The 27,331-nt window shown below is 54.7% G+C and overlaps 2 protein-coding genes across 3 annotated transcripts; both read right to left on the reverse strand.

Moving 5' to 3' along the window:
• Nucleotides 1–10,282: 10,282 nt before the first annotated feature.
• SLC29A1 (solute carrier family 29 member 1 (Augustine blood group)) lies at nt 10,283–20,338 on the reverse strand. Of its 2 annotated transcripts, XM_039231241.1 has the most exons (14): nt 20,251–20,338; nt 17,895–18,004; nt 16,623–16,717; nt 14,606–14,687; nt 14,279–14,481; nt 14,040–14,179; nt 13,600–13,734; nt 13,408–13,505; nt 13,179–13,257; nt 12,641–12,738; nt 12,291–12,399; nt 11,964–12,049; nt 11,377–11,576; nt 10,283–11,024 (listed from the first exon to the last, which is right to left on the reverse strand). In XM_039231241.1, the coding sequence occupies exons 3-14, from the start codon at nt 16,661–16,663 to the stop codon at nt 10,913–10,915; spliced, it is 1,383 nt and encodes a 460-aa protein (XP_039087172.1). In that variant the 5' UTR covers nt 16,664–16,717; nt 17,895–18,004; nt 20,251–20,338; the 3' UTR covers nt 10,283–10,912. The 2 variants fall into 2 exon arrangements, with proteins under 2 accessions (XP_039087172.1, XP_039087173.1); XM_039231242.1 differs by lacking the exons at nt 17,895–18,004; nt 20,251–20,338 and adding an exon at nt 16,928–17,071.
• A 4,813-nt stretch (nt 20,339–25,151) lies between these two features.
• On the reverse strand, nt 25,152–25,421 carry MYMX (myomixer, myoblast fusion factor). Its single transcript, XM_039231124.1, has one exon. The coding sequence runs from the start codon at nt 25,419–25,421 to the stop codon at nt 25,152–25,154; it is 270 nt and encodes an 89-aa protein (XP_039087055.1).
• Between the last annotated feature and the right edge of the window lie 1,910 nt (nt 25,422–27,331).

A 27,331-nucleotide genomic window follows, 5' to 3' on the forward strand; every position in this document is an offset into this window, starting at 1 on the left:
GGCTGCGAGAAGTTACTGGGTTTGCGAAAGGGTGTGGACGCTACTCCCAGGAATGCCCCAGGATTCTCTGCTCCCGATCAAAATCTCAAACCAAGAGTCTCATCCCTCAACATACCTTCTTTTCCTCTGGGCAAAAGGGCTCTAGCTAATTAAGAGTCTCAGATGGGGCGCTGGGTGGCGCAGTCGGTTAAGTATCCGACTTCCGCTCAGGTCACGATCTCCCAGTTCGGGGGTTTGAGCCCTGCGTCGCGCTCTGTGCTGAACGCTTGCTCAGAGCCTGGAGCCTGTTTCGGATTCTGTGTCTCCTTCGCTCTCTGCCCCTCCCCCGCTCACGCTCTGTCTCGCTCTGTCTCTCAAAAAAAAAAAAAAAATCTTAGTTGACAAAAAGCATTCACACCATTTCACTGTCCTGTGAAGAGAGAAAAGGGAGTCTCCACATTCTGTGAACTGGAGAAGCAAGGTGAGCTCAGAGCCTTTGTTTTGCTAACTCTTGCTCCCTGCTCCGGGAATGGAGTGGGAATGCTGTCTCCTCCCCCAGGACCCAAGTCCAAAGCAGAGCAGAAATACTGTTGATCTGTATTAGGACCGGAGACTCCTTCTGGGTCTCCTAATTGGAAGATCTCAAATCTTGCACGAGCACAGAAATTCTGCCTTCTCTTCTGGAAGTCTTCTCCTACTCATTGACACTAATTTAAGCTCCCACAGTGAGTACCCACGGATGCGAAAACACATAAACAAGATGGAGGTTTCAGTCCACAAAGGGCCGGGCAGGCAGCTCAGCCTGGGGAAGGGGGGGCGGGCTTAGGGCTAAGGCTCACCAGCCCATGACACAGGTCTATTTCCAGAAGAGGGAAAAGCATGGAAAGGCACAGCCCTGACAGAAAGGACATAGCCTAGGAGCCCCTGAAGGAGGCAGAGGAGCTAAAAGTAGCCCTGCAGGCAGGGTTTAGGTCACAGAGGGCCACGAATGCCATGTTAAGATGTTCTGACCTTAACTTAGAGTGGAGGAAGCCATGGAGGCTATTTAAGACAGCTTAAAACCCTCTAGATCTCCAGAATCCTGGTCCCAGGAGCACTTGCAATGCTTACTGTTCCCAAGATCCCCTTTATTCCTGACCAGGCCTCAAAGACCCAGCCCAAACTTCTGCCGTTGGAGGGTAGCCAGATGAAGCAAGAATTGACCAACTGTAGCTTGCAGCTGGTGGGTGGGCCTGCTGTTTGCTTTTAGATGGCTTACGGGTAAGGATGGATTTTACTGTTTTTTTAATTGTTGAAAAAAAAGCAAAAGAAAGATACTATTTTGGCTTGTGAAAAGTATGTGAAATTTGGATTTGTGTTCGTGTTTACTAAAACATAGCCATCCTTGTTTACATGTTTGTGGTCTTTGGCTGCTTTTAATGGCAGCATTGGTAGCGTGGCCGAGACCACAGAGCACGCAAAGTCTGAAATATTTACTCTCTTACCTTTTATGGAGAAGACTTACGGACCCCTGATCTAGCTAAAGCGAAGTGGGGTCTCGGGGGAGGCACAGAGACTCGGCTGCTGCGCAGACTAGGAATTCTCCCAATTAGGCTGTGCCACTGGCCTTTCAAGGGGATCAGGGAGGCCAGGAAGGGGAGCTAAGGTGAGAGGCAGTCGATGAATCAAGCAACCAAAGGCATCAGACGTCAGAGGTCGTGTATGCCTGAGGAGTAGCTCTGGAGCCTTAACTCCCGGAACAAGCAGGCTTCCCAAACTCAGTGACTGCCAGATGTGTCCTGTCAGTTCTGGTTCTTCCTAGTTCCATGTGGCTTATAATCTCTGAACTCCAGGCGGGGGAATACCCAGAACTGACATCCTCATAGGCCAATGGACCTGATCAGAGCTGTGGGACAATTGAGCCAATGTGCATGGCCAGCCTGGGCTCCACCTCTTTGCCTCAGTTCCCACATCCTGTTGGGACCCGAGAAATCTCACGATTTCTTGATTGTTAGTACTTACTTGGTTGTTAGTACTTACTCGATTGTTAGTACTATACTTTTTTTTTTTTGATTGCAATGGCAATGGAAAATTTCCTTCATTTGGTTTCCTGAAGAGTTTGAAAGGCAATTGATTTTTTGTTTATTGGTCCCACAACTTGGTAAACTACCTTATTCTTAATTTGTGGGGTTTTTTAAGTTTATTCATTTTCAGAGAGAAAGACTGTGTGAGTGGGGGGAGGGGCAGAGAGAGAGAGAGAGGGAGAGGGAGAGAGAGGGAGAGAGAGAATGTCAAGCAGGCTCTGCACTGTCAGCACAGAACCCGGCATAGGGCTCAAACTCACAAACCATGACATCATGACCTGAGCCAAAACCAAGAGCCAGAATCTTGACTGAGCCACCCAGGCACCCCTGTTTTTTGTTTTTTTCGGTACAGCCCTATCTGTCATCTGAGAACAATGACAATTTGGAATCTCCCTTTTTAATTCCCGTATCTCTTGTTATACTGCACCAGCTAGGATTTGCAAGGCAAGGATGAGTGGAAACAGTGATTCTGGGCATCCCTATCTCATTTCTGATCACGAGAGGATGCTTTTAATATTTCACCATTGAGCACAATACTCTTTCTGTTCCTAACTTGTTATATCTTTTAATTGGAACAAATATCAGAATTATTTTCCAGCCTCTGTTGAGACTATTGTTTTAAAAAAGTCCCTTGGTGGTGGGGGATGGGGGAAGGTGCCTGGGTGGCTCAGTTGGTTGGGTGTCTGATTCTTGATCTTGGCTCAGGTCATGGTCTTGCAGTTTGTGGGTTTGAGCTCCACGCAGGCAGTGTGGAGCCTGCTTGGGGTTCAAGCTCTCTCTGCCCCCTCCTCCACTCTCCCTCTCAAAATAAATAAACTTTAAAAAAAATTCCCTTTGGGGTGGTGCCTGGGTGGCTCAGCTGGTTAAGCATCTGACTCTTGATATGGGCTCATGACCTCACGATTCATAAGATTAAGCCCTGGGTCGGGCTCTGTGATTACAGTGTGGAGACTGCTTGGGATTCTCTCTCCTCCTTCTCTTCCTTTCCTCTTGGTGGCATTCCCTTGCTCTCTCTTAAACTAAATAAACACTTAAAATTTTTTTAATTAAAAATTCCCTTTATTTACATGTTTAATTAATTAACAGACTCAGTAATATCAAACAGAATCAATCTTTTTATTTAAAATTTTGATGAACTCACCTATAAAATTGCCTGAGTCTTTTGTTTTCGGTATGGAATTTTTTTTTTTTGTAAAGGACAAACTTTTTTTTAAAGTTTATTTTGGAGAAAGAGAGAGAGAGAGAGAGAGAGCAAGCACGCAAGAGCAGGGATGAGGCAGAGAGAGACACACACACACAATCCGAAGCAGGCTCCAGGTTCCGAGCTGTCAGCACAGAGTCTGACACTGGGCTGTAACTCACACACCGCAAGATCGTGACCTTAGCCGAAGTCGGACACATAACTGACTAAGCCACCCAGGTGCCCCTATATGGAAACATCTTGACCAAGGACTCAACTTAAAAAAAAAAAAGATTTCATTTTGAAGTAATCCCTGATCCAACATGGGGCTGGAACTCACAACCTCAGGATCAAGAGTCCTGTGCTCCATCGACTAAGCCAGCCAGGCACCCCTCAATTTAAATAATTTAGGACTGTTCAGGTTTTCTACCTCTCCTTGGGTCAATTTTGTTTAATAATTTTTTTGGATGTTTCTTGAAAGCTATATTGTGCTATACTCTTTTCTTTGATTATCTTTTCAATCTTTATACTATCTAAAGTATGTCTTCTTTTTCATCCCTAAAATTGTTTCTCATGTCTTATCCCTTTTTTCCCATGAACAGTTTCACTAGAGATTTGTGTATTTATATTGATGTTCATATATGTTTTCTGCTTCTTTAGTTTCTTTCTTTTTTAAATTTCTGCTAAAATCTTTATTATTTCTTTCTTTGGGTTGGTTCTGTTGTTCTTTTTCTATTAGCTTTAGTAGTTAGCACATTAAATTTGTCTTTCCCCTTTTTTGACATAAGAATTTAAGGCTACAGATTTATCTTCAAATACCATTTTAGCTAGGTCCCATGTTTCAGTATATAGTATTTTGTTTTTAATTTTATGTTTTATTTATTTCTAGGAGAGAGAGAGACAGCGTGAGCAGGGGAGGGTCAGAGAGAGAGGGAGTCACAGACCGAAAGAGGCTCCAGGCTCTGAGCTGGCAGTCAGCACAGAGCCCGACGCGGGGCTCGAACCCACAACTGCGAGATCATGACCCAAGCGAAAGTCAGACGCTCAACCGACCAAGCCACCCAGGCGCCCTGAGTATATAGTATTTTTATTATAATTCAGTTTTACAGGATTTTCTGATTCCCCTTATGGTATCTTTGTTGATCAGCTTAAAAGCATTTAACATGCTCTTTTGTATTTGAGATTTCTTTTGAAACCCAGGATGTGGTTAATATGTATAAAGGTTCCATGCATGCCTGAGAAAAATACGTTATCTAGCTGTTAGATAAAAGTCTAAGTATGTTAAGGGGCGCCTGGGTGGCTCAGTTGGTTAAGTGTCCGACTTCGGCTCAGGGTGTGATCTCACGGTTCGTGGGTTCGAGCCCCGCATCAGGTTCTGTGCTGACAGCCAGCTCAGAGCCTGGAGCCTGCTTCAGATTCTGTATCTCCCTCTCTCTGACCCTCCCCTTCTCATGCGAGAGAGAGTCTCTCTCTCTCTCTCTCTCAGAAATAAATAAAACATTAAAAAATATATATTAAAAAGAAGTCTAAGTATGTTAACTCTATTAAGTCCAGCCAGTTAATTGTGCTTTTCGAAACAAACAAACAAGAAAAAAAACACTTGGAGATTCCACAGGACATAGTTTGGAGACCGCAGAAGCCAAAAGTGGGGAGATCACACAAGGGTAGGGAGAAGGCATGGTGTTGGCATTTTTAAGTAGAATGATGGAATATCGGGGCTGAAGGCACAGGAGAAAGGCCACTCTGGAGAGGAGGGGGTCAAGAATCTGTTTTAGGCATGGTATGAGGCACCAAGGAGAGAATGTCCAGGAGACAGAGGCTGAAGTCACAGGCAGGAACAAAATTTCTCAGGGGAGTGTGGTGAGAAGGTCAGAAGTTATGATCTAAGCCATTCTGAAATTGTAAATAGGGCACTTTTGGTAACCTGCTCTATTAATACACACATGAGTGTGCCTTGCCTCTCTGAGTGCATAGCATGGGTGACTGAGGGGTGGGACTGAGTCCTGCCGAACATTGTTAACTCAGCCCCAAATTGTCTGTAGTCCCCCTGATGCCCACCAGGCGTCCCTTTTTGTCCTGGGTGTTGTTCGGTGTTCCCAGGTTCCTTAGATTAAGTTTTCCTTTAGGGCGCCTGGGGGGCTCAGTCGGTTAAGCATCTGACTCTTGATTTAGGCTCAGGTGGTCATCTCACAGCTTCTACGACTGAGCCCCACATCAGCCTCCATGCTTATAGTGTAGAGCCTGCTTGGGATGCTCTGCTGCTCCCTCTCTCTGCCACTCCCTGGCTCTCCCACCCCTGCTCAAGCACACACTCATTTCGCTCTCTCTCTCAAAATAAATAAGCATTAAACAACAATAACAACAGGTAACCCTGAATCAAGAGTAGATTTCAAGCGAGGGCGGGGAGGTGGGGGGAGGGGAGGGAGTGGGTCCTCCACAAACAACCCTGACCTACTTAACTGTTCTGCCTGCCACCTGCTCTGCCCCAGGCACAAATCACTCTCCAACATGCAGTTCTCACCTGACTGGATTTCTGGGCCCGGTGCCTGCACCCAGGTAAAGAATTGGCAGGGCTGTGGTAGTGCTACTGGGTGATGAACTCACAAACAGGAGGGGCTGAGATCAGACATCAGGACTTTGGTGCTTTCACCTGGTAAGGGTTACATGGGCCTTCCAGATCCTAGGAGTCTTGGGATCCTTGGCGATGTGAAAAGAGAAGAGGACTGTCTGGAGATTTTTTGTTTTTTTGAAGGCGGGGAGCAAGTATACCAGGCCCGCGTTTTAGTGCCACCCTATCACCGGAGGCCTTGCATGTCTGGAAATTCTTCTGTCTCTCCGTGTCTGTCTGTCTGTCTGTCTGCATATCTGATATGTTGCGTATCTGATATGTAGACAGAGATTTGCGCATACCCAGGGCTTTGCGGTTTACAAAATATTTTTCCATCCTTTAACCATTTCAGCTTCGGAAATCATTTCAGCTTTTCTGGACTCCAAGGGGCACAGCAATAGGCAGCACTGCATGGGGTTATTGGGAGACAGGTGACTCGATATGTAAGACGTGAGCAGAGTAGTGAGTGAGAGCAAGAGTTGTTATTTATGATCTCGGTGGAGTTTCATGGCCCAGAGAGAGGCAATGCAAGTGTGACAACGTTTGCTGCACAGATGAGCGGCTCTGCAAAGGAAAATGCCTGGCTCAAGGTCACCCAGGCTTACCAGTCAGTGGAGCCGGCCTCAAGATGACCAATCTGGTCTCCCACCCGCCATAGGTCAGATGTGAAGGGCCGCAGCTCCAGGCAGCACGCGAAACGGGTGACATCACTGCCGCCACCACCCCCCCCCCCGGCCCCCTGGGCGGGCGGGGGGCGGGGGATCTGACTCCGTTCAGGTTGGTCCGCCCCGTGTCCCCCCGCCACCGCCCCCTCCACCCCCCCCCCCCCCCCCGCCCCCTCCCCCCCCCCCCCCCCCCCGCCCCCCCGTCCCCTCCACCCCCCCACCCCCCCCCCGTTCTCCGCTGTCCCTAGCTAGGCGGACCCGTGTTTCTCCCCAAGAACACCTAGTGTGGGGGAAAATGAGCCGGCTCAAGGTGAGGAGAGGGGACAGCGAGACGCGTGTCTCCAGGGTCCTCACATCTTTCATCCAGGCTGTCTCAGACTCCCTACATCACCCTAGCGAGTCCATATATATAGGTCAGCCTGTCTTAAGGACAAAGATCCAGGCCCCGGAGGAGGAGTGAGCTGCCCTGGGTCACACAGCGGGTTATTTGGCAGGCCCAAGAGGAGTTCTAGGCTCTGAATGGCAACCAGCCCCACTGAAAGACGCCCCCCCCCACACACACTTTGTGGGGTCCTAGTGACTCATTTAGCACTCGCCCTGCAGTCTGGGGCCAGAATGCCAACCTGTTGAATGACAGGTACCAGGACTGCCAAGGCTAGGGAGGGCTCTGAGCTTGCGCCTCCTCTCTCAGAGGGTGGTCGGGCGCGGAAGCCAGGTCATATGGAGATTAGCTAGAGGGGCCCAGCTAGGACACTGCCACTGTGGTTTGGAGAGGGGGGAGAGGGACTGTGCTCAGGTGAGGTGCCCATCCCCACACTGCCAACTTGCCCTAGAAACCAGATGGGCCTCCCTGCCAGCCTGCCCCCTTCACCCCCAGTCACACCACACTGGCTGGCTGACTTCCCTCAGACTGTCACTCTTCATGCCGGTCAAGACTTGGGTTTCAGGCAGGGCCGCTGGCCAGAGAACACTGCTAACTCTTTGAAGTGATTCTGCATTTCTCTGCTCTCTTTGAAGTGATTCTGCATTTCTCTGCTCCTATCCATTCAGAAGCATTCTGAGAATTTGTTTTCCCAATAGCTGGAGTTTTCCCTTCATGCCCCTCCCCCCCCACGATACTCCCTCACCATACTCTTTCCAGATTAACCTCAAAGAATAGATACATGGATATATTCCAGTTTGTCGGTTATACCAGAGGCTTGGTCTCTCTCTTTAAAGGATGGCTGATTTTACTGGGGCTCTTCACTCTTCCAGAGTTTAGAGCCCCAACAAGTCATCACAGAGGATTAAACACAAGGGGAATTTTGATGTTGCAGTGGCAGCTAAATACAGACTGATGCTTCAGGCCGAAATGTCACATGGCAGGAAGATGGGGACGAGCAAGTCCTGGCAGAGTCAGGGATACCTGGCTGATTCTCATGGTCAGCCTCTCCCCACTCCCACCTCCAGGAAGCCAGTGCCAGGAGGAAAGGCGTGAAGTCTCCCACCTCCCGCAGATGGTGGTGCCTTAGAGTGCCCAGTGCAGTCAGGAGCCATCACAGCAGCTGGGCAGGCAGGGGCCCTGGGAGCTATATTTTCTAACCTCCACCTCTCCTGTCTTCAGGTAAAGACTCTCGGTGAGGCCAGGAGAACGGAAACAAGTGACAGACTGCAGATTTTTGGTATTTGCGTTGGAAAACACTCTTTGAAAAAAATATCCTAGTGATTTGCTTCAACATCAGTCTGAGTACGGAAAGAAGGAAAGTGACATGATCTAAATGTATTTTTCCTCCTTCGAATCATTGCAAGGGTTGAGAGAAACCCACTTCACACCCATCTCTATCCCATGAGCACGGGCAATGAAGTGAGCGCCACCGCACAGCTGAAGACAGGCACGTGAAGACTGTGTGGCAAGGGACAAGCAGATGCAGCAAATGAGGCAGCTTCTGAGTACCTCTGGGAGCCAGCGAAAGCACTGGTAGCTTGAAGAGTGAAAACATGAATAGAATGCGACGCTAACTTGAAAACCCTGAATTCAGTCTAGTAGCTGGAGTAAGGCAGGCAAGAGCATGGCAGAAGTCAAGGGACAATGTTCCCGGAGCTCTGAAGCTCTAAGGGACAGAAGGGGAAGGGGCTGCATGAACTGGCTGTCACTGCTGGCGGCGGCGGCGGACCACGGAATGCTCAGCATGATCTAGGGAGAGAGACCAGTGTAACACTAAGGTTGGTTCAGGATTATTCTGTGGCCATGCATGGAATGATCTGAAAGATGCCTGGGCCAGAGTCCTGAAACAGCGGGCAGAAAGTAGTGAAAGGACCCAGGGAAGAAACACAGGGTTCTTGAGGGGCTGTTGGTGCCAAGGAAGGATCGCCACAGGGCTCTCAGCTGGGGTACAACAGGGATGTCAAGAAAGACTCAAAGATAGGGTGCCTGGCTGGCTCACTCAGTTGAATGTCCAATTCTTGATTTTGGCTCAGGGCACGATCCCAGGTTGTGGGATGGAGCCCCGCATCAGGCTCCATGCTGAGCATGAAGCCTGCTTGGGATTCTTTCTCTCTCTCTCTCTTTCAAATAAAAATACAAAAAGAAAAAGGGGGGAAAAAAGGACTGAGGGAGAAAAGAGTAAGGGTGCAGGCTTATTTCAGCCTCTCTGCCAAAGGGCATTGCAAAGATGGGAGAATACTCAGGGAAGCCTGCTTTTGAATTAGACAGGAAAGGGAGACCTTGTTTTCTATCAACCTCAGCTACACACTCTGGTTTGACCTGCGCCCCTGGAGTGTATGGACTCTAGTTCTCCATGTAATGATATACTTAACTATCCTATTAGGACTTCAGAGCTCATCAAATAGTCTTAAAAATGTGCTAAGAGCCCTTAATGAGGTCTGAACCCTTCAATTAAATTAAACTGAGAAACAAAAGCCCTGACAAGATGCCAATTTGTAGCTATCTGCTGGACAGGGATTAGTGAACAGTTTGGGCTGTAGCCAGGGTCGGTAGGTAGGGTGTGGGTGTGTGGGTGTGTGGGTGTGTGTGTAGTTTGGGTTGTAGCCAGGGTTGGTAGGTAGGGTGTGTGTGTAGTTTGGGCTGTAGCCAGGGTTGGTAGGTAGGGTGTGTGTGTGTCCGTCCCCACAGTAGCCAGAGTTCTGGCCCCACTTCCAGTCAAGAAGAGTAATATTTAAGAAGGGACTCTATGCAGAGAGTCCTACTCCCCCCCTCCCCCAGGTGAGTTTAAGAAAAGGGGAGGGCCCAGTTTTAACGTAAGGACACACAGGCCCCTTGTTCACCAGGAAGACTTAGCTTTGATGTCAGGGCAGAGTGCCAGGTAGGGGAGAACCCTTGGGCTGCGGCCTCTTGCCTGCAGGTGTGGGAAGGCAGTCAGAGGAGGGGATGTTAGTCAAGGGAGGAGAGCTGACCAGTTTTGCAGGTTCATTCCTGAGGCTGAGGGGTAAGGACAGGTGGAAAAGATGGCAGTGAAGATGAAAAAAAAAAAAAGGTGACGCACTGGCTCTACCCCATCCTATGAAAAAAGGAATTAAGCAGCAAAGAAAAATGGTCTTACTCAGTCTCGGCCATCAGCCTGGACATCCCAGCTCCAGACTTGTCCCTTCTCTGTGGCCCCGGCAGGGGGCACTGTAGCCTCTCTGAGGCTAAGAGGACTAACTGCTCCCCCCCACCTTTGGACCCGTGCCCAGCCCAGCGCTGGCTGCCAAGGCTCAGCTGGGTCATGCTCATCCCCCAGATTCAGGCTGCCATCCTGCTGCCCTCTCTAGGGCATGAAGCTGTGGTTGGAGGACACAGGGAGCCATGGAGAAAAAAAAAAAAAGTTTTATTTAATCAGAGAGCCTCTGAAGGCACCTGGTTTCTGTTGAATATAAAAAAAGGCATAAAATGGCAACTGTACAGGGTGCATGATGGGTAACAACAAGGCAGGGGGAGGAGGGGAGGGACATGGAGATGTGAAGGGAGGAGGCACATGGGAGAATGGGGATGGAAATATCAGCTTGGACTTTAGAACAGACAGTCCTGCCCCCTAGCCACCCCTGGTATAGGCAGATGAACAGATGCTCGCTCGCTTGTGCGCGCGCTGTCTCTCTCTCTCTCTCTCTCTCTCTCTCTCTCTCTCTTTCTCTCTGAGCCTAGGAGCCTCTGCTGCCCTGCTCAAGCAAGGATCAGTCAGAGCCAAGGTGGGGGGGGGGGTACATATGCAGAGACTGCATCCCCTTCTTCCTTGATTCTGACCCTCAGGCTCATAATGTCCCCACTGTCCATTCACAGAGGCTCCCTCCTCAGGGGCTGGACAGCCAGGCCCAGAACAGGCCGTGAGAAAGAAGAAGCTGGCTAGCTAGAAGAGAAAACCTCCATACCCCTGCCCGTCCCTGAAGGAGAAGAAAGGGGCCAGGAGCAGGTGGCCACTGCAGTCCTTCTATCCGTCCGTGGTCACACAATTGACCGGCACAGGAAGGAGAAGACAGCCCCCAGCGCCAGGCCCAGAGACAGAAAGAAGGCCATGATGGCTCCGGCTGTCTCTGCCTCGGCCGGCTTCACTTTCCTAGAGCCAGGAGAGTAAGGCTTCCTTAGAACGGCACCTGCCCCGGCCCCACCTGGAGCATTCGGGGTGGGGAGACTTGTCCGAGCACACACTTCTGCTGACAAGCATCCTGCTTTCCCACCCCCAATCTGGCTTTTCCCTCTGGGTGGACTGTGTACTGGGGGCTTCTCCCACATCTCCACTCAGGTACCCCAGGTGCCCCACTGCCCCCCTACCCCCCACTGCCCCTTCACCTACGTGCCTCACATGCCCCTCCAGGATCAGGGAGTCTCCTGTTGCCCTCCCTCCCTCCACTGAGCATCTACCGCTGCAGCTCTAGACCCTGCCTGATGCCACCAAGGTCCCCACTCACTTGGGCCCGAAGCACATGCAGAGACTGGCGAGGTAGCCGTTGGAGAAGGCGAAGGCAGCCATGAACAGGATGAACCAGGCGTCGTGCTTGAAGACCACAGCCAGGTACTGGCGGGGCTGGACGTTGCAGAGCAGCAGCAGGGGCACAAACAGTATCCGGGCCAGCACCAGGCTCGGCAGCCAGTGGCTGTCCTTCCCGGGCTGTGGAGGAGCGGTGGCGCCTCAGCCCGGGCCAGCCCACGGCCTCCGCCGCGGGGCCCCTTGGGATCTGGACTGAATCTGGTTACCCTTGGGGCAGAGCGATTGGGAGGGGGCACAGTTGGGCCTTCTGGAGTGCTGGACGTGTTCTGTGTGTTGACCTGTAGGGGTATGTGCATGTTTACGTGTGTGTGTGTGTGTGTGTGTGTGTGTGTGTGTGTATTCATTAAGCTGAATGCTTAAGACGTAAGCATTTATGCGTAGTGTCTTCGTTTAAAAAAAATAATAAAGCATGGTCGCCTGACCACCACACTATCTTGGTTCCCTTTCTGGGTCTCAGGCTGAGGTCTTCCCTCTCACAGGGGCAGGGTGCCCCCTTCTACCACTTACCCACGTAAATATAGCCGTGAGGCTCCGGCCCAGCCAGTCAAAGACGTTGAAAGTCAAGAAACAAGACACGGGAATGAAGTAGGCTCCTGGAAGAGGAAAAGTAAATGCAGGGAAGGTTATTAGGTCCAGAGGGCCAGATTTAGCAACTGAGCCCTCTGGGGCTCAGTTTCCCCAGCTCTAAAACAGAGATGCTTCCAGCCTGGGGAAGGGCCAATGGGCCTGGAGAGTCTAGCCGCAGGAGACGGCAGCCTAGGATCCCCCTCCCCTCCCCCCAATCCTGCTTTAAGCCCTGTCGGTCCCCATCCTGGGAAGCCATGGTGTCCTCACCCCAGGCACTGTTGCCCGCAATGCTGGACTGGACCTCAGCAGTCACAGCGGGAAACATCCCAATGGTGACCGTGAAGATGAAGCAGACGGAGAGAGCCGGGACTAGGATCTGGAGGAAAGGGACCCAGGACCGTGTCTTCATGGCGTTGTGCGTTAAAGGAGCCCGAATCCCCACCCCCTCTCTCACACACACACACACACACACGCACACGCACACGCACACGCATCCAGGAGAGTGGCCAGTCTCAGGTGGGAAAGGGAGCGGATGGACAGTGCGCAGGTCAGGCGGGGCAAACAGAGGAGAGAAGGAGGGTAAGGGGCAGAGGGCAGAACACCCATGCCCCACATACGTTTCTGAGGATGGCTCGGATCGAGTGGCCTTGGTTGGTGGACTCAGAGCTGGGGGCTGAGATTCTGGACTCCTCTTTGTTTGCTTTTGGGTCCTCTCCTGGGGGGTGACAGGTTTTAGAAGCATCAAGTTGTAGGTGGGACAGAACAGGAGATGACACAAAAGGGCAGGGGTTAGCTGGGGGTGGACACTCCTTACCCAGGGCACAGCCACACCCCACCACCTGGCCCAGACCTTCTGTTAAGCCCACAGCACGGGTCCCGGGGTGCTGGCCTCCCCCAGGAGCCTCAGGTCAAGTTACAAGAAACTGAAATTGCTTCCCATTGCCCTCGGACATTCAAGGCCATCCAGAATCTTTTTTCCACTTTATTTTTCCCAGTTTTTACTTCCCATTGTGCCCCTCATCCCAGCCCTGGTCCGTCTGGCCTCTGGCTTGTTGCTGCCAGCAGACACAGTATACTCATTCTCGCCCTCTGTGTCCATGCCACTCCCTGCCGGGCAGGCCACCCTCCACCCCAGCTGCTGTGGGCCATTCTGACCTTTACTAATGAGATCCAACTTGGTCTCCTGCTCTCCGGGCCCTTCAAGCTTGAGCTGTTGGTAGTAGCGGTAGAATTCCTACCAAGAGAGGGGGGCAGCGGAGGCGGGTTCAGGGGTGAAAGCTCCAGAATTCGCACCTCCCCCAGGTTTGGGTCTCAGAACACCACTGGTCTGGAGCCCTGGAGCTCCCACCCCAGACCCCAAATCTGGCTTTCTCCAGGTGCTTACCAGTCGGGGCAGGCCCAGGTAACAGATGATGGCCAAAATGATAACCACACAGGCTGTGATAAAATAGCCAAAGGCACTTTCTGACAGCTCGGAGCCACCTGGGTGGGGGGTGTGCAGAGATCAGAGACCAGCCCCCCCCCATCCCTTCCCCCTGGGAACTAGGCCAACAGGCGGAGGGTAGGCAAGACTTACTGGCGATGGCGCAGATCATGGCCACTGAGGCGAAGAAGCCGGCCAGGCCCTGGCCACTCATGATGGGGGCAGTGTAGCTGGTGGGCAGGAGGCCAGCCAGACCAAAGAGGCTGCCCTGCAGGATGGCACCGAATGCTGGGGGCACAAGGTGGGCATCAGCAGGGGAGGGGCAGCAGGCTGGGACTTGCTTCCGCTGGAGGCAGCTGGGGGCCCGGAGGAACACAGGTCCCCGTGGGTCTCGACCCCAAACGGCCCTCTCTGCCCCTACTCCCAGCCCTGGTCCGTGGCTGCTCGGGCCTCTTGAATCGTTGACTACCCATGGCATCCATTTCCTCCACCAGGAGGAATGGGCTCTTTTCTGGCTGACTGTGGTTCTGAAAGACGGGTGGGGGGGGATCCAGGAAGGTCTCTGCCCCAGGCCTGCTCCCAGCCCTGCTTACAGTTAATGAGCATGATCTTGACCATGGTGATGACGAAGAAGGGCACAGCATCCAGATGCACCTTTACCAAGATAGCAGTGACCAGGAACACCAACAGGATGGCTATCAGGCTGCCCAGGATCCGAACAGACTGGGGGATCCTAGGCCGAGGCAGCAGGGAGAGGAGCGGTGAGGCTGGGGGCTCAGCCCACAGAGAAGAGGAGGCAGCAAGGGGTCAGGCCAGGGGCCTGGACACTCACCTCTGATGCAGGAAAGAGTTAAGGCAGGTGAAAAACAGCAGGGGCAGCATGGCACATAAGGTCATGACATTGTTGAAGAGAGCACTGAGATAATTCCGCTCTGGGGAGGGTTCTGTGGGGGTGGCTGAGGGCTGGATGTCCTTGCTGGTTTCAGCAGCGACCAAGGACATATTCTGGGTCTCGTCCAGGCGGTTTGTGAAATACTGTGTGGGTTGCAGAGAGAAGGGGTGAGACTTCTCTCCCAGGGCCCCCAAGTACAGATCCAGGCCCTACATGACTAGTGGATGTGCCCCCCCCGCCACAGAGCCCAGTCCCCCCCAATCTCACCCTAGTGGCTGTCATGAAAAAATTCCACGGAAGCAGCGTCCCCAGACCCAGCATGAAGAAGATAAGCCAGACGGCTTTGTACCTGAGGATGCGAGAGGAGAGAGGGGCCCAGTGACCCACTATCCCACCCTCCTTCCCAGATCAAACCTAAGAGCTTCTCCCTCCCCAACCTTCAGTCTCTCCAACTGTCCCCGGGCACAGACCTCTGCGCCCATGTGTGCGAGTCCACCTCTGGGACTGTGTGGAAGGGGAAGTGTCCTAGGATAGGGAAAAGGGCACAGACAAGTCCACAGGGAGAGTGGGATCAGGGACACAGGACTGAAAGGCATGGCCAACAGGACCTTGGTTCTCAGCCCCAAAGACTCGGGGGACCCTGCAGGCTTGGGAACCAGTGTGACCCACACATCCGGAGGTGGTTTTGGAAATCCTGCTAAAGGCTGGGGTGGGCGGGTGCAGGAGAAAGCAAACAGCAAGTTTCTTCCACCCCCACTGGGCAGGCTGGAAGTGATTATGCTGTCTGGGTAGGGACTGTGTGGCTCCCCAAAGAGGATTCTGAGGTCAAGAAACTCCCAGACCATTCTGGACCTAGTGGGACAGGAGGGCGGGGTGCCTTGGGGTGGCTGGGAAGCGAGGAAGCTGTTGTTTTCCCCGGCCCGGACAAAACTAGCTTTGTAGGTCATACCACATAGCGGAGGCCAAGAGGTACCGGGCCGCTGGACGCCTCCAAGAGTAAATAAGCGCCGTCCCAGCTTCGGCCAGGGCATTGCCCACACTCCAGGGCCCGTTTGGGATGGCCAGCCTCTCCCCAGGGCAGCCCTGGACCCTCCTCACAAGGTTTCCAGATGCCTGTCACACCCTCTCCACAGCTAACGCCTGCCGTCTTCACAGAGATGGCAGGGACAAAACCCCAGGCAGGGAAGAAACAGATCTGGCTAGAGTGCAGGGCCCGACCTGCCACAGGAAAGGCCTAGGTAAGTGCCCCAAGTGGGGAGGCCTGAGCCACTGCAACTGCAGCAACCCCAGTCCAGACCGTGAAGAACACAGCTGAGGGCTTGATTCAGAGGTCCCGAATGAAGGGAGAAGCTCCCAGTCACAGCTGCCCGGAATAGATGGTCAGAGCGGGGCTCAGGGAGGGCGCCAATACGCGGAGATGGCAGAGGGGCTCGCAGAACCGCTACTGATGGTGAGCCTCACAGGACGGGCAGCCTGGGAACGGAGGAGACTGGGAGGGAACCAGCCTGGGGCCCGTACTTACTGTGTCTCCTTAAATTCCCTCCCTTCCAAATAACCCCCACCCCAATTTTACAGGTGGGAGCAGTCCCAGAGAGATTTAGCTAAGTACCCGAGGTCCCACAGCCAGAAGTGGCCTAGTGCTGTGGCCTCTGGCACACGAGGGAGACCGGATGGGCAGCAGAGAGGGGATGGGGTCGGGGGGCCTGGACTGAAGGAGTTCTGTACCACAGGCACGGCTCCGTCAACTTTCTTGGATCCTAGACTCCTTGGAGGGCTTAAACCACGCTACAGCCTCTCCCCCCACCAAACACATATGCACCATCACCGTTGGGGGTCTAACTTAGAGGAGCTTCTTAGGCTCCAGAGGTGGGGAAATGAGAGGAAGGTCAGCTCAAGGACCAGGGTGGGTCAGGGTCATCTGAGGCAGAGGCCAGGCCCGAGGGAGAGGGCAGTTCTGCCAGATGTGCTCTGGAACGAGGGGTGCCGCCAATTATTTCCCCAGAGTGACGGCAGGAGGAGCTGGAAGCTGCTGGCTGGCTGGAGAGCAACAGTGGAAACACTGAGAGGCCAGGGAGGGGCCGCCGCCCCCCCCATCCTGGCCCTCCCCACAGACACCCCGGCCAGGACAGACACGGCCCCCACCCCTCATGCAGACCTGACTCATAGCTACTTTGCTGGAAGGCCAGTCAGCAGTGGAAACCCCAAATTCCAAAGGACACCACACCCAGCGCCCCTGGAGACCCACTTCCGCTCCCCTGGATCCCCAGCCCAGGTCCCCCAGTACCTGTCCTGAGGCTCGTGACTGGTTGTCATGGCGACGGCCATGGCGATGGCGTTCTCACTTTGGCCTGGCTGATAGCTCCCTCTCTCTGGCGCTTGCTGGGGGCAGAGGCAGTGTGAGGCCATGTCTTGGCCCTCCTTCCCCATAGGCCTCTTTAGGCTCGTGGGGTAGGTGGCAGGCAAGGGCTCACAGAGCAGGCGAGCTGAGGAGTCCCAGAGGACCCCCCTCCTGGCCCTGCCTCCCCGAAGACGGCTCAGCCTGACCCCTCTGCCCAGTCCTGTCGGGCCCCCTGCCTGCTCGGGCTCTACCTGGCTCCCGGCCTGGCCACCGCTCTATTTTTATCCAGCAGCTGAAGCAGTTTGCAAGCTAGGAAACGGGAGAGTGGCGAGCAGGAGAGGAGGAGGAGGAAGTATGAGGGAGAGGGAGGGAGAGACTGGCAAAGATCTTAGGCAGGGAAGAGGATGAGAGCAGCCAGGGACAGCGACAACAACGATAATGGAAGGAGGGACAGGAGGAGGGAGGCAGGAGTCGAAGCAAAGAGGGGGAGGGGAGGGGAGGAGGGAGGGCGCAAAACAAACAGATATGCAGCAGCCTCAAACAGCAAGAGCTACAGGGGAGAGGACACAAGCCAGGCCGGAGATGCCTCCCCCCCCCCCCACCAGGTCCCTCTCTGCGGGTCTGACCTTCACACCCCCTGGGGGAGCCCCAGCACTCATGGCAAGAGTGGGCCCTGGAGGAGGGCCTGGGCCCTGCTGGAGGCACCCCGGACTCTCGCCTCTCCGCTGGTAGCACTTGAACCTTTCTTTCCAGCCACTGCCCAGGGGCTTCCTAGTTCCTGGCCAGTTTTCTAGGAAAATACTTCACCATGCATGTGGGGACACGGCCCTTCCCACAACCACGCCGGCCCAGTCCTGGCCCCAGGGCCACCCCCTCCCCCCTCGGTTCCTCTCTGACGCACTCCCAAGGCCCCTGTCCTCTTCCCCTTTCAGAGAGCAAACTTGAAAGGAAGACTAGGAGGAGCCGGGGTACAGGCCTGACTGACCGTGTTGTCCCCAAAGCTACAGGCCCACCCCGTCAGAACTCCCCCTCCCGCTTCCCGCTCTCATGCAGGGCAGGCGTCCTGGCACCAGATCAGGCGGCTTTCCCTTTGGATAGCACGGAAAGCCAGGCAGGCGTGTGCTGGCGCATCCCCCACGCGCGGGCCCAGCTCTGGAGCCAGGTCTGCTGTTTGGGGCGAGGGCCCGGGCCTGGGCTAGGGATAGGGTGGGCACTCACCGGATGCCCAGACTTGCCAGCAGAAGGGTCAGAGCAGAAGGGGTCTGGGCAGTCCCGGCGAAGCGGTCCTAGCTCAGGCTCCGGCCGCAGGCCTTGTCCATGGACGCCCCCTGGGTGAGGGTCCAGAATGAAGAAAGTGGCACAGGGCATATGGGGAGAGAACCCCCCAGGCCTTGCCGTGGCAGTAACAGGCCCAATTTTGAGAAGCCCCCCCCCCCTCTCTCTCTCACACACACACACACACACACAAACACACACACACCCAGAAGATTAAAACTGCCCCTGTAGCTAGCTTGGGAGATAAGAGACCCAGCAGTCCAAGTAGGGGAGCTGGTGGCCGGCAACTCCCGGGTACAGCCCATTCCCAGCCGGAGACAGACACCGACAACCAGTTACTTCCAGGGACCCTGAGATCTTCCAACGGGCTCCTCCATCCCTCTTGTTATTCCTCTCAACCCTTCCCTCCGTGGGTGAACTGCAGACTCTGCCAAGGCCTCCCTCAGCGCCCCAGTGCACACCTGGGTTGTAGACCAGAGACAGGAGGGGCAGAACCACACACCTCCCAGAAGGGGGCAGAGGTCCTCTCTTATTCATCTTTTCAGCAAATGTTTACCGAGGACCTCTGCGAGGACCTCTGCACGCTCGCCAGGCACTGTTCTAGGCACTGAGCACAACACTGTTCATGTTTCCAAGAGGGATGGGGCCGCGAGGGCTCCTCTCTGGAGGGTGGGCAGAGAAGGCTCAGGACTCAGGTTTTCTATTAGGTAGTGGGGAGGGGAACCCCTACCTTCACACCTGAGCGAGCCCGATGCTCCGCCCCCCACCCCCACAGGTAAGATTCCTGGCCCTAAAGAACTGGTATAGTTTCAACCTAGATGGGAGAAATCTGGTATAGTTTCAACCAGATTTCTTAGCAAAATCTGCCTTGGCCTCTGAAAAGTATTCATTTCTGTTCTCTCCCCCAGCTATGCTCCCATGCTCTGTTCCAAGCAGCCCCCACCTCAGTCCTGGGCACAATTCACCTGGGGGAGGGGAGCCCTCCCCCTGCCCACGTCCTGATGCTCAGCTGGCCCTGACGCTCGGCTGGCCGCTGGCTGGCCCAGGTGTTTTGTTCTTGCCTGTCTTTGCTCAGCAGCAACCTGGGATTTGACACCAGCTCAGAGCATCTGGTGTCCCTCCAGCCATGCCCTGGCCTGCAGGGATGGGACTCGGAAAGTAGCCACCAAACTGAGCACCTCCCCTACTTTTATATCTACCTCCTCACCACCAGCGCCCCCGGCGCCTCTCACGCACCCCAGCTTCTAGACACATCTTTGCAGTAGCAGCAAATTCTCTACTTCCATGGGATTGTATAGGGCACCAGCCACAACCAACCTGCCCTCACAACCACTCATAAGCTAGCACTAAACTGTCTCCACTGAACAGATGGGGGAGGCTGAGGTTCAGGGTAGTTGATTCACTTGCCTAAGGTCACAGAGCTGGTGATGGGTGAGCTGGAATTCAAAGTCAACAGGCAGCTTATTCTAGCCTCCCTCTGGGATGGGAAGAAGGCTGCCCTTTATGTTGAGAGATGGGGAGGGGGGAATAACGTGCGGGCTGAGGTCATCCGCTGCCTGACATGAGCCTCAGAGATAAGGCGATCCCACTCCAACTACACACCTATCCTAGCACTGAGAGCTCAACAGGCAGAAGGACTAGTGGGAGGTTACCGACAGGAGTGAGCACAGGGATCGCCCCAAGAAGGCTGAAGGGCAGGGCTGGGACCGGCCTCACCCAGACCGCTCCCCGCCCACCCCCCCGAAGGAAACCTGGGGTGTGTGTCCCTGTCCTTTCTAAGTGAAGGAAGGGTATTCTCAGGGAGTTATTTATCTCAGGACATACCCAGGAAGGGAAGGCCAGGGACATGAACTCGGCCAATAAAAGGCAGAGGCTAAAGAGACAGCTCCTTCACCTCCAAGGCACATGCCCTGCCTTCATCGCCATCCCCACCCCCTCCCCGCTCCCCCACAACACAGCTACCGGCGTGGCTCGTCTCCTGTACCAACTAGACTGATAGAGATTACCCATCCACCCGCCCGCCCCTTGCGGAAGGCAGCTCGGCGACAGCCGGTTTCAGGCCCCGGAACCCGGCCGCCCACGCCCCGCTCGGGTCACGGTCTCCTCGGAAACCCCACGCGCCCTGGCCCTTGCGCGCCACGTGCCGCGCGGCTCCGCACGCTCCCCCACCGGCGTTCCCTCTGCGCGTCGCGCAGCCGCCAGGCCCAGCGTCCCTCCCCCCGGGGCGGCGGGAGGTGGCGCCTCCCGCCCCGGCGGTGCCCGGCGCCCCTCCATCCCGGGCCCCTGGCCCGAGAAGCACCTGCTTGCTAGGAAGGCGTCCTACCGCGCCGAGCTCCGCGCGCCCTCTCAGCAGCTTCCCGCGCCCGCGGCAGCACATTCAAACCCGCCCTCCGCTGGGCCCGCCCCGGCCCACGTCTGCAGCCTCAGCCCGCCCCGCCCCGCCCCGCCCCGCCCCGCCCCAGCTCCCCCACCCCAGCCGCTGCGGACGTGGGCCCCCCTCTCCACCCCCCCCAGATCCTCGTCCGGCTACGCCCCACCGGGGCTGCATGCACGGCCCATACCTCGAGTTATTTCTGAAGGTGGGACCTCTGGGCCCCGCGACACCAAGCCCTGCCCCGTTAAGGAGCACCCGGGGCTAGAGAATACAGCCCCGCACTGGGTACCCCTGGTCTCCTCCGCACCGCAGCTCCAGAAACTCCTACAGAACCGCCTCCGGACTCTCCTTGCAGCAAACTTACGGCTCAGACCCGTACCTTCACATCCCTCCTCCATCCCAGACGTTCCGGTATAATTCTCCCAACCCCTCCCACGCCACTTTCCCCTACGCTGCACCTTTTTCCTTTCCAGCAGAGGCCCCTTCCATTTTCAGGGCCAGTTTCTTCCTTTCAGACCTGTCCTCTGCTCCCCCAGCCTCCGTGCCGGAGGGATCCCTCTGCAAAATCAGTATAGCCAGTGACCCGAGTGGTGGGTTTTCCCACCTCTAACACACTGACCTGAACACCCGCACACCACACCACCCTCAACTGTGGCAAGGAGGGTGTGTGTGTGTCTCTGTGGGGGTTTGGGGAGAAGGGGTAGTGGCACAGGTTTGTAGGCCCCTCTAGGTTCACTTTTTCTAAATCCAGAACTTTGGAAACGCTGAGGAACAATTGGAGATGGTAAGAGAAAACGCCTAGAACAGCCTTACATCCTGAGTGAATCCTATGGTCCCGATACCCAGAGGCAGAGGCCAAGCCTTGCGGAGCCCCACATCCTCCCCTGGACTGGCTGGGGAGGAAGTGGTGGGCATGCTGAGGAGTGGTGGGTCCTACTTGCACCTCCAAGGGAGGCCGAATGATTCTCTCCCTTGTTGCTGGTCAGTAAGTTCGGGGGAAGGAGAATCCGGCCCCTGTAGCAGCCCTCAGTGCTGGAGGACAGTCCGAAAGCTGGAGAGGTGTGAACACAGAACATTCAGTCAGGCACACCCCTGCCCCCACCAACCACCCAAGAGACCTGTCCCCTGAAGAAGCCTTGGACACTAACAATTAGCGCACTGCCATCATAAGGATAAGGCAGAGTCACCCTCTTGCCAGGGAACAGACTGGGCCCTGAGAGGAGGGGTAGCTTTTCTACTTAGGATCAGTGGCCTGTCCCCAAGCTACTCCAGAAGGAATGTTCTCAGCCTCCTGGCTCACTCCTCACCGAGACATAACACACCATCACCCCTCCGCCCCGGCCTTAACCAAACAGAGGGCAGGAAGATGGGTAGGGGTGGTATTTTTTTAGGCACTGCCCCACGGCTTGAGGGCAGCTTCATGTCTGGGTCTACCCACCCCCATTCCCATCCTGTGTTTGTCCAGTCTCTCTCTCTTCCTCTCTCAGCCACGTCCTCTCCCCTCTGCCTTGGCCCCTGTCTCTCTCCCCACCTTCATTTCCCATCTTTGGGCCTGTGGGGGTGGCAGGCACCAGTGGTCAGACAGATCCCCCAGGCATGACCAGGCTGGTCGCCAGTGGCTGGAGTTGTGTGCAGAGGGGGCTGGAAGTGGAAAGAAACTGGAGGGAAGTGGTGAGGGTCCCAGGCCAGACAGTGGAAGGCCGTTTCCTCTCCCCACCCCCGCCGAGGCCTGGCCTGCTCACTAGATGGCAACAGCCAGAGCTGTTATTGCTGGAGACGAGCCCATCTGGCGTTCACCCTGCCTGGGCCTCCAGCCAGCATCCACGCCCCTGCAGAGCCTCTTCCCCTGGCCAGAGATGGTTGCCGGGTGCCAGGGCCCTCTGGTGGACAGCATCAGGGTCCCAGCTCACACAGGCCAGTGCTGGGCGTTTTTCTGGTCAGGCCCAGCCAGTCCTGTCGCCTTCTGCCCAGTCTAATGGTTTTCTCCCTGCCTGAGCTACCTCAGGTCCCTGGCACAGAAGTAGGGTGGGAAGGGCTGATCCAGCTGCACCCCCACCTCCACCCGATACCCCACTCTGTTTCAGACTGTCCATTGCTCCAGACTCCCTCCTGCCATTCCCCACCCAAGCCTGCCCCACCATCTCACTCACAGCCCTCTTTCCCTGGCCCTGTGTCCATGGGTGTTTGCTGGAAGTGTGTTTGCTTGGCTTGGCTATTTGTCACCAGCACCTGTCCCATGACTGTGCATTCTCAGTTGTGTTTATGACTCTCTGTCCCTGGCCATGTGGCAGGGCTGGGACTAGGGAGAGGCTGATGAGGCACTCGGCTGCAAATTTTATTTTATTTTATTTATTTATTTATTTTTTAATGTTTTATTTATTTCTAGGAGAGAGAGAGAGACAGCGTGAGCAGGGGAGAGTCAGAGAGAGAGGGAGTCACAGACTGAAACAGGCTCCAGGCTCTGAGCTGGCAGTCAGCACAGAGCCCGACGCGGGGCTCGAACCCACGAACCGCGAGATCATGACCCAAGCGAAAGTCGGACGCTTAACCGACTAAGCCACCCAGGCGCCCCTCGGCTGCAAATTTTAAGGGGGCACCAAAAAGTTCAGGAATCAAGATAATATTTTACTGCAGTATTTTAAAAAATCGAAGTGAATGCCAAAAAAAAAAAAAAAAAAAAAAAAAAAAAAAAAAAAAAAAAAAAAAAAAAAAAAAAAAAAAAAAAAAGAAAAAGAAAAGAAAAGAAGAAGAAGAAGAAAGAAAATCTATGATGAACCAAACATCAACATTTAAAATACAGGGGGCTCCTGGGTGGCTCAGTGGGTCGAGTGTCTACCTTCAGTTCAGGTCATGATCTCATGGTTGGTGGGTTTGAGCCCCATCACAGGCTGTCTGCTGTATGCAGTGACCCCACTTCAGATCTTCTGTCCCTCTCTCTCTCTCTCTGCCCCTACCCCCACCAAATATTAATAAATACAAACTTTAAAAAGCAAACGATTAAGATACAGAATCCAGCTCTCTCAGGGCCAGACTCACCTCACCTCCCTCACCTTTCTAGTGGGCGTGTACTCCAGGGTGGGAACGAGGGTCAAGGTTCACGACTAGGTCTCGGCTTGGTCGTTCCAGCTTAATTTCTCACCCCTCTGTCCCCTACCCTTTGCTCTGGGCAGGTCTCTGACCTTGGGAACATCTGCATAAGGTTGGGGTGGCGGGGGTGGGGAAGAAGAGTCGTGGGGGAGGGGGGCCTTCAAAGTCTGAAAAAAGCTTCCCCTATACAGGAAACCGCAGATTCCGACAAGGTTAATATCTCACAGCTCAGGTAGGGCCCCATCAACACCTCCCTCTGCCTGGCGCGGCGCGTGGGAACCGCGCAGACCCCGCCCCATGGCGCCGGGAGCCACGCCTCCGCTCCCCGCACTCTTGCGGGTTGGGAGGGGGATGAAAATCCTGGGGCCCTCTTCGGTTGACTGGCGGCAGGGAAGGCTGGGAGCAGGCGAGAGGGAGAGAAAAGGTGCCCGTGACCCCGGAGGGGAACGAGGTTAGGGGACCACGGGCTGGAATCCCCTTCCTCCAGGTCGCCCTCCCGAGAGGGGGTGAGCACGTGCTCTGGCTTTTGAGGACGACAGGAGGAAGCAGATGGTGGGGGGCGGAAGGGGTCTGGCGCACAGCTCTGGCTTCACTTCTGCCCAGGGGCTGAGCTTCACACTGCCGTGAGGACCGGATGGGGATCCTGAAAGTGGTCTGCACCCCTCACTATCCCCCTATGAACCTAGAGCCCAAGACTCGCGGGAAGGAGGGAAGTGGGGGGGAGGACTGTTGCTTGGGAACAATAAGCAAATTGCGGCGGCGGCGGCGGCTAAAAGCAAATGAATCTGACTACTTGTATTTGACCCCTTAAGGGCTGCTCGTTGGGGCGGAGGACACAATGAGGTGAATGCGCCTAGTCACCTCCACCGCCCAGCCCAGATCTCTTCAAGGGCACAGTGCTCCTCAGGGGAAGCGTTTCTGCACTGCTCCCCTGCTAGCAAACAAATCTTCCTCTTCCCACACCACTAGGTGAGCAGAGCCTCCAGCCTTGCTCAAGGAATTTTCCTCCTTACCTTGAGCTGCCCGGCCAGATCTTTCTAAATCGGACCCAAGACTGCTGAGTCACAGTGTGAAATACTGAAGGTACACAAGAGAATCTCCAGGAGATGAGCACTGCGGGACAATGGAATAGGAAGCAAAAGGAAGCCTGGAGTGGTTTCCCCAACCTCACCCCGTGGCCACATTAGACTGTTTTGCAGAGTAGGAGCACAGATGACACAATTGTCAATGATCTCCCAAGAATTCAAATAGGCAAATATTTATTGAGCACCTGCTGCATGCTGGGCTTTGGGGCAAGACCGACTGAACCAAGGTTCTCTTATTTGAAGGGAAATCCCGAGTCTGGAAGACGGACTGGGTTACAATCTTGCCTCTCAGAGAAATTGTCAGTTATCCATGGGTAAGCACTGTCCCTCCCTGGAACTCAGGTTCCCATTTGCCTGGGATGGGGGTGGGGGAGGAGAGTCCCCCCCCCCTTCCCCTCCCAGCCTAGATGTGATTAGGAAAGGTGTCTTGGGAAGAGAAATGCAGGAATGGGTAATGATTAGTTTTCTGCTAGATGCTGGGCATCCTTCCAGTCATTCCTGTTGGGAGTGGGGACGCATTCCTGGTCAGACCCCTCTTTGTGCTCAGTCCTCTCCCCTCCCCCCATGTCTTCTGCACACTGGGTAGCCTGTGCTCAGCGGCGGGACCAGGACTGTCTTGCTCCAAAAGAACGGCTTCTGATGGCACGGCCAGTATCAGGGATCGCAGCCTCGTTTAGGGGGAGCTAGCTTCTCCCTCCTCTCCTGGCCAGCCACTCTGGAGACCTCCTCAGCGTCAGGCGGGCGGCTCTGGCTGAGAATGAACAACAGACAGCCCAGCAAAGCTTCTCGAACATCCCGCGAGCCCAGGCGGCGGGCCAGCCGGCGCAGCAGGGGCAGGAGGTGCTGGCGGGCCAGGCGGGTGGCAGGCAGCAGCAGATGGGACATCAGAGTTCGCAGCAGCAGCGGGAGCAGCGGAACGGGCATGGCTGGGTCAGTGACTGCGAAAGCAATCCAGACTCTAGGCTCGCCCCTTTCCTGCTCCCTCCTTACCTGGCAAAAACTGGGGTGGGCAGGCTCCCCACTACCCCCCCACTTCAGTTTATACCCTCATGCTCCCCCCACTTGAATTCACCGGTCATTTTTGTTTTCCAGAAGCCCTTTTGGCAAGGTAGCTGTGGCAGGAAGGTTCTTACCACAATGCAGCTGGAGACACCGAGCCAAGGGAAGAGTAAAGCTGAGGCTCTGACCAACAATTCACCCTTCCCAGCCTCCAGGCTCTCCTCCTGGTCCCTAGACGCCCCCCTCCCCAGTCAGTCCCACCCCTCCTCAAGCACATCCTCAGTCTCAACCTAGCAGGAGTTCTTCCCCAGGCAATTGTAAATTTTCTTAAGAGGCCCCTTGATCCACCCAGACCTGACACTTCCTACCCTCCCGATCCCCCAACCCCACCGATCAGTAGCAGCTCTCACCAGTCAGAACTGTGGCTCAGAATCGTCTCTGGCTGAATTTGCCTACAGGGGCACTGCCTCACTGGACACCACACAGCGGCTGCACCCAGTTCAGCCCCACCCTAGGACAGCTTGCCTGGGCAGGGGGATTAACCAAGAGACAGCTGTGTTCTGGCACCTGGTGTATTGAGGGGAGGGGGCAGCTGGTTTGGAAGAAGTAGAAGGAGCCTACACAAGAATTCTTCCTGCTGGGTGTAGACCTCAGAGTTGGAACCCAGACTGGACTTTCTAATGCTGTGACTGTAGGCACATTGGTTTTTCTAGTCTCTGGTCCTTTCCACTGTCATCTCAGTAACTGGGAGTAACTGGAATGGAATGATGTGGGTAAGCACTTGGGGGCTATCTCCTTTGGGGGGGGTGTAAAAGAGTGGGGTCACCATCCATCTGATGGCTGGGCCCAGTTGGACACAGCTGGGTGGCACTCCCACCCACTTGAGGACCCACTTAACCCACTTTTGCCCAAGATGAAATGAAGTTCCATGAGAAAGCAAAATACAGAGACAACGTGGGTTTGACTACATCCTCCTACTTCATAAAATGGGTACACTTTTTGCCTTTCTGGACTCAGAAGAGGTAATGGCTTGAAAGCATTCCGTCAACTTCACAGCTTTGGGAATCGTTATCATCATCCCACCACCCGCCCCCATGAGCACTATCACCGTCGCTAAAACCACGAGTAAGACCTTGAAGAAAGAAACCTTAAATGTCAGAAAGGCCCTCCCACTCTGCCTGGAGGAAGCAGGGAGAGGAGCTAGAGTTCAGGTTGATGGGTATATTCTTCCTCTCCTTCCAGTTGCTTCCTGAGGAGATGTGCTGGTCATGTGTCTCCCTTGGGCCATGGGGTGGGACACGTGTGCCAATCCTGTGAGTTCATGACCTCACTCAGTTCTTACCACCATTCTGTAGAGGCTGCTTGTAGACCAACAGGCCTGAGCAATGGAAGGCAGGAAGGGCCACGGTGAAGGGCGCCTGGGTGGCTCAGTCGGTTAAGCATCCAACTCTTGGTTTTGGCTCAAGTCATGATCTCATCACGATTGATGAGTATGAGCCCCACGCGGGGCTCTGCACTGAGAGCGTGGAGCCTGCTTGGAATTTTCTCCTTCTCTCTCTGCACCCCTCCCTGCCCCCCAAATAAATAAATAAAAGGAGGGGGGCACAGTGACCACCTGGCTGAGTATAGACAGGTCCAATAGGCAATCCACCCCGAAATATCCCTAGGCCCTAACTGACTCATGACAACTAGGCCCAGGTACCAACGATGGGAAAATTCCCTATGTCACCATTCCTTCTCACTTTCCCTCCTTAAAAGCGCCCCCCTCCCACTGCCTTGTAGATAGCCCCTTCTCTGCTGTCCAGATTCTCCCTTGCGGAGTATTCAATAAACTT

This window comes from Hyaena hyaena, unplaced genomic scaffold, assembly GCF_003009895.1.
Source record: "Hyaena hyaena isolate Hyena2069 unplaced genomic scaffold, ASM300989v1 scaffold_55, whole genome shotgun sequence".
In the NCBI taxonomy this organism is placed as follows: domain Eukaryota; kingdom Metazoa; phylum Chordata; class Mammalia; order Carnivora; family Hyaenidae; genus Hyaena; species Hyaena hyaena.

Excerpts from the sequence above, each read along its gene's own strand:
- SLC29A1 (XM_039231241.1), bottom strand. The coding sequence starts at position 16,663 with ATGGCCGTCGCCATGACAACCAGTCACGAGCCTCAGGACAG. Across the intron at positions 14,482-14,605 it reads TTTTCATGACAGCCACTAGG|TATTTCACAAACCGCCTGGA; the intron begins GTGAGATTGGGG and ends CAACCCACACAG. Across the intron at positions 12,400-12,640 it reads TCCGAGCCATCCTCAGAAAC|ATCCTAGTCCCGGCTCTCTC; the intron begins GTATGTGGGGCA and ends CCTTTCCTCCAG.
- MYMX (XM_039231124.1), bottom strand. The coding sequence starts at position 25,421 with ATGCCCGTTCCGCTGCTCCCGCTGCTGCTGCGAACTCTGATGTCCCAT.